The 10,274-nt window shown below is 38.8% G+C and overlaps 1 protein-coding gene across 1 annotated transcript; it reads right to left on the bottom strand.

Annotated features, from left to right (window-relative positions):
* Positions 1-441: 441 nt before the first annotated feature.
* dlx1a (distal-less homeobox 1a) lies at positions 442-3,349 on the bottom strand. The gene is made up of 3 exons (XM_048192758.1): positions 2,508-3,349; positions 2,059-2,258; positions 442-1,717 (listed from the first exon to the last, which is right to left on the bottom strand). Exons 1-3 carry the CDS (start codon positions 2,818-2,820, stop codon positions 1,472-1,474), a joined length of 759 nt encoding a protein of 252 aa, XP_048048715.1. The 5' UTR covers positions 2,821-3,349; the 3' UTR covers positions 442-1,471.
* Between the last annotated feature and the right edge of the window lie 6,925 nt (positions 3,350-10,274).

Below are 10,274 nucleotides of genomic sequence, written 5' to 3'. Positions count from 1 at the left end.
GAGCTTATAGCGGCTAAACGAAAGTGAAAAGAAACAAGTGGCCTTATTGTCGGAGGAATTACTGTGTTACAGAAACCACCACAAGATTAATCGGTGGTTCAGATTGCAATGAAAAGCTAGAGGTGTTTTGAGACACAACACTGCACGAAAAATTATGAATATTTTTGTACAGGTTTACGCTAATATCTGTACGGTCTGAATGGCTTAATACTATATTTTATTGTGTTTTAAAGGTGCGTTGTCTGTGGGCAACAAATCATTTTTGATATTAAAATAAGCTAAATGTTGAGATAGGGCTATTTATTTTCTTGGCCTTTTTCAGTAGGCTACAAAATAAGTTAGACTTTTCATATTAATTCGTGGTATTCAGTTGCGTCATCAGTTACCTGAGTTTCATTCATTTTTAACAAAGCAATAAACGTTGCGATGACATTTTGTAGCTTCTTTCATAAACAGATTTTTACTGTTCGAGTTTACACATTATACAAGACTCCATGAAACAAAACAATAAATTAATGTGACCGGTAAGCTATAAAACTATTTTTTTTTTCAATGTGAAATGGAAAAACACATGAATTTTAATAAACACAATCATGTTTAGATCCTTTTGCACAAATTATTCAGCACACAACGAAAACGACTATTTCTGTACATTAGAGCTGTCAACACTTCCCATCTGACGGTGATGATGGACTCGTTTATCTGCACTGAGCTCCTCTTTGTACGATCCAAAAAACACTCGGCTTTACAAATTGGGTTCAAATCCGAGGGAAGTGTTTCTGTTTTATAGTGCAGCCTCACATCATAATTTAAAGAACATTTGTTTTAAATAAAACATACAAACAGATTTAAAAAACAAACAAATTCTAAATAAGTTATATTTAAATAAACACAAAACGCCATACATACAAAATAACTTTGTTTAAAGAATTCTTTGTTCCCTTTAAAATGGGGAAAATCATACTTGCTCACGGTGTGATTTATCCCAGTTTTTTACACATTCACGGCGCCACGGCGAAGCCTGAAGCGACTGTATGAGCCCAACGTATGGAAAATGCGCAGTTAATGTTGATCTCACAGCCCGTGTTGTGGAGGGACAACCCGGTAATTCCAAATTTCTTATGGAAAACTACAAATTTGAAGAAAATGAAATACATTTCTGACTAGGGTACAGTTTCGTGATTTTTTACACAACAAAAAGTCACGGAAAGGGGGAGAGCAGCAGCTTTGATTTGACCCACTTTCCCGGCATTCCCTTCAATTCAAAAAGAGACTTGTTTCCTCTCCGGCGGCGCGGACGACTCTCGTTCAGTCCACGCTGGCCAGTGTGTCAGCAGTTGTCTGTTTTCACATCTGGTCTGGGCTGCGGAGTGCCGGTGTGTGGAAGGCCGCAGAGTGACTGGCCTGTGTCGGGTCCCCTGAACTGGGCCGTTGGTGGATAGAGGGGCGGGGTTGTTTTAGCAGTCCTGGTTCACATGAGCTGTGGCTGCTGCATAGTGTCCTGGTGTGCTGTGGGATACCATGAGGTGTAACTGGGAATATACGAGGTCGGTGTGGATGTTTTGACGGTGGCGGTTGAGTTCCAGACAGGCGCTACGGATGGAGATCCGGTGGACAGTCCGCGCCCGTTAGCCAAAGCGTTCGTGTCTATTGTTCCTCCGCCCTGCTTCATCAGTTTCTTAAACTTGGAGCGTTTATTCTGAAACCAGATCTTCACCTAGAAAAAAAAAGAAAGGCAAAATCAAACAGAGCGAACGACAACATCTGTTTCTGTGATCTAATCGTGTGTAATCGAATCGAATCCGGGAATACCCAGGACTTCAATTTTTCTTCAATAAAGGAACGCCATTACTTTTACGTTTCAAAATATTCCCTCAAACAGATGCAAACACTGACTACAAACCCATGTTATAAACTAGTCGATTTCAAAAAGTACATGCGAAGATAAAATGCATTAAAAAAACCTTTTTTTTTTATTGCTACATGCAACATGTTTCACGTTCGTTGTCACAAAGTCTAATTCTTTCAATGAAAACGTGTAAAAGCTTGAGCACATGCCTGTGTTTGCGTGAGCCCCAGTGATGCGGCGAGCTCGGCTCTCTCTGGCAAAGCCAGATACTGAGTTTGCTGGAACCTTCTGTTCAGAGCCTGCAGCTGGAGACTGGAGTAGATGGTTCGGGGTTTGCGGATCTTTTTGCCTTTGCCGTTGAAACGAACCTCTCCGCCTTCCACCACGGTGTTTTTCTCTGACTCTGGTGCTGGGAGGGAGAAAGAAAAGAAACTGTCTCACAGACTGTTCATGCAGAGCGGCTCACATCACTGTGCACAAGTTTTACAGGCGGCACTTTAGGTATAATTAGCCTTAATTGCATACATTGTTTATAGCATTACGCAATAAATAATTACCAAGCCTAATAACAGCACATCTGGGCTACTCCAGTCCAACATTCTTGCAGTGCGCCGACAAACGCAACGACCAGCGAAGACACGCATGCAGCATTTCTTACCTGGGTCCTCCAATCTGGTCTGCGCCAAAGCCGAGTTGTTAGGGTAAGTCTGCACGGTGCTGAGGTACGGACTGGAGGAATGGCTACCGACCGAGTTGACGTATGGATAAGGCAGAGATCTGGGGAAGGACGGAGCCGGGCTGTATGCGCTGTCGTGCTGCGGGTGTCCGGAGGAGTGTAAACAGTGCATTGAGTAATGTCCGTGGGTCATAGATGAAGGCGACATTTGCTGACTTGGTGGCCCAAATTCCATGAACACGCTCTTTCCTGAGACTGGGCTGTTTAGACTCTCTGGTATTGTAGACATGGTCATGTCTCTCGCTCTCTCTCTCCCTGCTTTTTTGTTTTCTTCTATGATCTGAGTGAAGGATGGATCCCAATTTAAGCTCAACTGATTTTTTCACTTTCCATTCATAAGAAAATGTAGTTTGTCTCTGTGAAAAGTCTAGGTACGATGCTGTGGATCCACACAAACTCGCTCAAAGGTTTGAATCAGGGAATCATGAATATTTATCCAAGGTGCTCTCTGATTGGTCCACTCCCTCCAAGAGCGACGCGGATTGGTAATCCGAGGGTCGGGTCCGACGGACCTGATAAACTCAAGAAATAAGACCAACCTGTGACTCTATTGTGCAATGCTAATGTAGAAATTTAGGGAATGGACCAAGACACATAGGCCGTATGTGGAGAGCTCAAACACATTCATGCCGAACCACCAAAATTGGTAAAATATCAGCATTTTGATATTTGGTCTTGATAACAGAGTTAGTATAGGCATATTAGGTAACAAATGAACACAAAACAATACTACACATTAAAACCAATCATTAACATATCTGAACAAACATTTTCTTTTAGTAACAATTTGTATCAATAATGTCATGATGATGAGTAATATTATTATAATCATCTAGGCTATGCATTGAAGTACAATTCTTAATATAAACAAGTCTAAACAAAATGGTATGACATATAAAGAATAAAGGTCGATATAATGAACATATTTAAAATGGCCCTACATTTTTGCTTGTCACGGCTTCGTGAACAAAAAAAAAAAAAAAAAAAAAAAAAAAAAAAAAATGGAACACCTAACAAATATGATTAAGTACAGGTATAAATGTGTGTCTCCAAGTAAAGATGAATTACTTTGATGATTCATTTGGTTAAAATGCTAGTCTCGAGTGCTTGAAGACACAGCTGAAACCAGCTAAATTAGCATAACACTGTTGTTTAATTTTCAGACGCATAATTAGCTGTGTATTTAACACTTACAGATTCGCATCACTCGCATGCGCGCGTGGGTTGAATTATTGCGCGTGAGGATCAGAGAAACAGGTCGATGTTGATAACAGCTCCTGCTATTCCTTTCAGATCTAAATTTGGTTGATATTGCAGTGTGTTGGTTTATATTGTATGGTTATTGTAAAACAATAAAAAATAAAAATTTAGATTTTTTTTTTTTTTTTGGTTGAACATTAAATGCGATTAACCCACACGTGACAGGCCCAATAATGCTGAAAACAATCAAGAAATACTCAAAGCATGAAAACAAATCAACAAATGGCACTTCTATACCAAGAACATACATTGTTCCCATGTTTATTACCTACCATTGAAAGTTTACACTACATTATATTACGCCAGCTACAATATCACAACATTCCACACAATTCCAGTTCGAATTAAGGTTCGAATAAACTCAAAAGTGTATTTATCTAATTACGGAGCCGTAAACATATTCTGAATACAAGAAAAAGAGCCTATATATTTTTAAGGTTGTAGTTATTAACTCCTTACCTGAGATTAAGGAAGCAAAATTAAAAACCACTAAGTTAAAAATAAAATAATCGTATCATTATTAATTATTTTTGATAATGAATTAATTTACCACCTGACTTGTAAATTGCCTGCCATTAAACTGAACATGGGCCTTACTCTCTGCCTTACATTTCATTATTTAAATAAGGTTACTCATTTATCTGTCAAACCTTTTCAAAGAACAAGCAGCATTTTGGAGACTTACTCGAGGATAACTGTGACATTAAAATGCATTGGTGTAAAATGATAACTGGCGACGCATGTAGACTGGAGTGACACGAACTGATTGGAACATTTTTCCCACATGTGTAGATTTTTCAGAAATATTTATCACGAGAGCTTCATAGGCAAAACGACACCATTCGATAAAACATTTTAGATGTTCGATAGTACGGCAAGCTGATAATATATCCGTTTTCAAGACAACAAATAAAATACAAACCGAAAATTGTCCAAGAGAAAAAGAAAATGCTTAGAGAACGAGACGTGGTCGTACCGTTTGTGTGCGACTCCCCGTTGAACACGGATCACACCTCCACATCCTCCTTTCATTTCATCTCTTTTTCTCAGTCTCTGCGGTTGTCTTTCCCACAGTCTTCCTTGAAATGGTCATAATCTCCACATGAATTCACTTACATTCCGTCATGATAAAACACATTAAAAACAGAATAGCCTTGAGCAAAAGTCCAGAACATTGGACAAAAATGTCACTGGTACCAACACGATGCCCAGATGATATGGACTGACGTCCAAACTTGAACAATACCTGTTAGACATCCACCGTCCTCAAAATTGTCCAATTTAAAGCAATTTGTATTTCAAATGACATTTGCAATCTACCACGGGGATACTTCAACAATAGCGAAAATAATGACGGTATTACAACCGATAATTATCATCATTCAGATCACGCCGAGCAAGTTACATGTATTTATTGTCTTCGATTAATCTGAAATTATGAGAAAAACAAAAAGTGTTATGGCGTAAAGGACAGCAAAATGTAGAACAAACATAATAATTACATAAATGTACCCAAACGTGTACAATTATTTAATTAGAAAATGGATTTGTTCTTGTATTAGCAATGATTTATAATAATGCAATGACATTCGTTGTTGTTATTATTATTATTTTATTGAATATGATCTTTAACATTTTAGGATGAGCAACAATAATACAATTCATGAGCACTACTCCAGATTTAAGGTAAAGACAGAATGAATCATCGTGGCAAATGGTAGGCTATATTAATAAAACTATAATAAAGAAGATTCTCTTATCAGATTATGTAATGATATTAATAGTTAACTTTAGAAACGTATACTTTTTTTCTCTTGCACTAGACTTCTTTAAAATCTTACAAAAAGAAAATCTTACAAAATCTTTTTTGTAAAATCTTACAAAAAGAAAAATCTACTTATAGATTTAAAATAGCAGAACCAAAAGGTTCTGCTATTTTAAATCTGGCGCTATTTAGGACCATTTCAAGAGTGGTTTTAATTAAAGGACAACAGCAAAACGTTGGTCTCTATTAATGAAATATTATTGACATCACATAACAGTATCTTCCATGTGGTTAGTCCCATAATAATTATACAGCACATCCTAACTGCCCACCATGTCAGGATGAAACCACAGCAGTTTTCTGTTTAGACGCAACTGAAATAAAGCAGCATGTGAGACGACGAGTTAGAGCACTTTCCAGAGAAGAGGATCATCAAGAATGAGAGTCAAACACCTGCTATGCTGGCCTGATTTAGTGCACCAGGCCAGTTCAGGCCCACTCAGTGTGTGTGTGTGTGTGTGTGTTTCAGATACAGACATGAGCTGACAAACTGCTTTGAAAAGAGACAATTGTGTTTATGGCCTCATCCGTCCATTCAGCAGGGTCTGATTCTGAACTGTAAAGGGACTTCTAAATGTGCATCCGGAGTAAATTTAAAGCAAGGTCCCTGATTAGTTTCTGTTTTTGGTGGCACAGGATTCTTTTTTAATTGTTTCAATATGAAGCTTTCCTACCAGCTCTCTGGTTTGTGTGACCCGTTAGATGTCCTGTTGATAGTGTTCCTGAGAACCAAAACCCAAATCCGGACAGATGTCTAATTATTTAAAAAATGGTTAACAGATTGTAGGACAACATCACAATGAAACCGGGAATTATTAACAATGAAATTCATAGTTCTGTGTAGTTTAATATGTCTGTGTAGTGTATTAATGTCTAGTGTAATATGAATATGACAACACTGAATATGTAACTGTACATTAATATGCAGTTTAGTGTTAGAAGAGCACAGTGCCTTTGTGTTAGTATCTGTTAATAACATGTTCTGGTTTCCAGTGATTTAAACAGGGTCAAGTACATTTTCAGTCAATTCAGATCCACAAAGTTGTTTACTAGATCAAAATGTGAGTTAAATTCATTTACATTATAGCTTTCAAACTTGACAAAGTAAATTTGGCATAACGTACAGACATAAATAAGTTGTAGTGCACTACTTAAGCTCTAATTCAGTCTACACTTCATGTGTTTGCCTCATGTGAAAGTGCATCCTGCTGACAGACCCTACATTATGATGGAGGGGTATTTCAAATTAAAGAGACAGAGCACTTATGAAATGGAATGTGATCCCATTATCATATTAGTAAAACACACACATATTTACACTGAAAACGACAGCATAAAAAAGCCATAGACTCAATTTAGTTTTCCTCCATCGCATGTTTCGACTGAATGAATCAGGTATAAGTGGAGCTGTTTAAAACGTTATTAAGACAGCATTAACATTGACATCTCAACTGGATGCATCTATGCTCTGTGTTTGGGGATGTGTATCAGTCCAGTTTTTACCCAGGGACTTACAATTACACCTTATTTACAAAGCGACACACACCCGCTAATATGAATTCACCCCTGTTCTTCCCTGCCAGCAGCAAAGACACACAGCGCCAAATTCGATCAGAAGTAATGATCCAATTTTAGAGTATCTGATCAATCCTGATGATAAAACAGCTGTGGGTTTTCTGGGTTTCTCTCGGAGGGTTTTAAGCAGGCAGCACCTTCAATTTGCTGCTCCACTGAATACCAATGGACAAAGAGACAGTGTGAGAGTATTTGTTGAGACTGAGAGCAACATGTGTGTGTGTGTGAGAGAGAGAGAGGACACTCTGAGGTGTAACCACAGATTACTGTGTCAATCAGTATGGAACGGTTAAGTGTGATGTTAAAATAATGCAGCTGGTGGGTTTGTAATGTTTTGTTTCCATTAGAATTTCAAAGACTGAAGACAAGATGCTTTTTGAAAGAATTAGACACAATTTAATCACTCATTCCCTCAGTCCCATTTTTTTTTTTTTTTCTGAATTGTCATTTAACCACTCATTCCCTCAGTCCCATTTTTTTTTTTTTTTTCTGAATTGTCATTTAATTAAATATTTGGTTACACTTTTTTTAAGGTGACGTAGTTACATTGTACTTACTCAAATAAGTACTGAGTAATATTAATTAACTACATGTACTTACAATAGAGACTGTTAGGGATTGGTTTAGGGTTAGTTGCTTGAAATTATGCATAATTTACTCAGAATTTACTATTATTACTATATTAAATACATAAAGTAGTGTGTAACTATGTCACCTTAAAATAAAATGTTACCAAATATTTTGTAAATAATAAATGCACAACTCTTCTTATATTTTCAGAATTTTACATAGTTTTAGATTGACATTCAGGTATTTTTGTATCATGCGTTTTCTATTTCATCAAAATTTAAACATTTTTGTTATGCATAATCTTTGCCATTTTTGTGCTCTTAACCATCTTTTTTATGTATGTGTATGTAAACCTCTCCAAAAATAACAGTCAAAGAGCCCTTGAACCTGCAGATGTAACTTTTTTGAAATCAATTCAGAAAAGAATCAGTTCAATTTTAAAACTGAGTTTAAATATCTAGTTAAGTCATGAAACTCTAGAGGGCGCTGGGCAATCTGCAAGCAATCACAAGCTGATTGGCCTCTGCTGATCCTGCAGCCAATGAGATTGCTTGCTCAACTTTTAAATAGTCTGGTTCAGTGTTTGCTGTAAGCGTTTTTCTGAACCCCTTCACATCCCCAGCTCCACCTGCCTAGATCTGCTATGGGATTTATGTATGTCTATTTATGCAGCAGCAGAATATCGTACATGTTCGCAGCAGTGTGTCTTTTAGCAGTAACAAGTCCATACTCGCTATATATAGATTATAGATTGTTGTATATGTTCTGTACATTATATGATTTGAGATCTTGGATTCATAATATTAATTTCAGTCCTTTCATTTTCTGATTTTGTTTTTCAGCTTCAGCTCATGGGTCTCTTCAGCTCTTGTTCTGCATTGGGAAAACATACAAACAAAAATGTCTGCAGAGCTGGCCAGTGGTTCAGATGAAACACAACATGTTCTCTCCAGCCATGAGCTCTTTCTGCAGGCCACTGCTGCTTTGGATTTCCTGTAATATATTATTTTATTGACAGTACAGTATTATAACACTGTATTAGAACAAATAATATTATGCTAAATTATATCTTGTCATGTTTGCTGAAAAAATAAATAAATTGCAGTGTTAAATCCGCCCACTAGTCTGGTTTTCTGAGCATTCTTCATTTAGGGAAAGATCAGGGCCTTTAAAAGACCCCCCATTCATTCCCTAAAATATGAAATCTAGCATCAAATGACAGGTGTGCATGTCACACGATTACCAAAACACACGCTTGTGATTCAGCAGCGGTTTTGTGGGCGATTGGATGAAATCAGCCCGGAATCTTCTGCTACCTGCTAATCTACACCCATCACTCACCTGGGCCGCAGGTGAGGGCGAGCAGAGACCGTACGGCGCGACACACAGCTGCTCTGTGCGCGCGAGAGAGACCAGCCAACAACCTCCATCATTACTACAGCAGCAGGGGTCAGAACAGTCTGCCCAAACCCCCCCCCACCTGCCCCAAAATTGCCCTCCAAAAATGACCAATTACCTGAGTTAGGTGCTACTGGGAGAAATAGAAAAATCCGCCCCAATAGATGGTTACTTAATGCATCAAGAACAGAAATGGCTGTGGAATTGTCACTCGCGGTATGTTTGCTTGTTGTGTCTCTTTAAGCTCGAGACAGGCAGTCATCAAATCTTCAAACTAAGCAGCAAATTAAAATCAATAAAAGTCATAGCCTGGCAAAACAGAATCATTTGGACCAGCCGAGGCCTGCGGATGATTTCAAACAGCTGGATCTACACATGCCCGCCTCTATAGTATGGCTTTATTTAGGTCGCTCGCTCTCGTACGCATATCGAAACAAGGTTTGATTACACCGTCACAAACGCACTTCCCCATTGTCCAATTAATGGCTCCATAAAGAGGGGAAACATGCAAATTCTCTAATGAAATAATGAGGCGCGGCGGAGGGGGCAGCGGGCGGCTGGAGAGCCACGCTCTCCTTCTCTTTGGGGTTTTGTTCGGAGTTAAGTCCCAAACAAAGACAGGGGAGAGGTCAGTACTTCAGCACACCTGAACACGTTCCCCTCTCCCCTTGATCTGCTAAGGCAGCCCGCCATTAGTCTTAATAATGGAAAATTGTCATGTTGATACAAGTCTCTCTCTCTTTGTGAATAAGTTGTAGGTGGAAGCTCCATTTATTTCGAAGTTCTTTGTGCCGAAAGGCCAGGGACGGTGCTTTTGTGGTGGGGAAGAGAAAAAGGTGCTGGATGCTCTTTCCATAGTCAAGATAATTATCCCCACTGTGACCTTAATGATCCAGCCTTCTCCCCCAGCGACTTCTCCGCGCACTACAGCGCTCCTCAGCCCCTCGCCGCACGCCTCCCCCCTCCGTGCCCTGTGTCAGGGAATATGAAAACCCCTATAATGAAACCATTTTGGCTGATGGAAAAAGGGCTCCTCGAGCTGCACTTGCCACAAAGACGGC

This window comes from Megalobrama amblycephala, linkage group LG6 (genome assembly GCF_018812025.1).
Source record: "Megalobrama amblycephala isolate DHTTF-2021 linkage group LG6, ASM1881202v1, whole genome shotgun sequence".
NCBI lineage: Eukaryota > Metazoa > Chordata > Actinopteri > Cypriniformes > Xenocyprididae > Megalobrama > Megalobrama amblycephala.
Note: the sequence above shows the minus strand (reverse complement) of the source record. Positions and strands in the feature narration are given on the sequence as shown.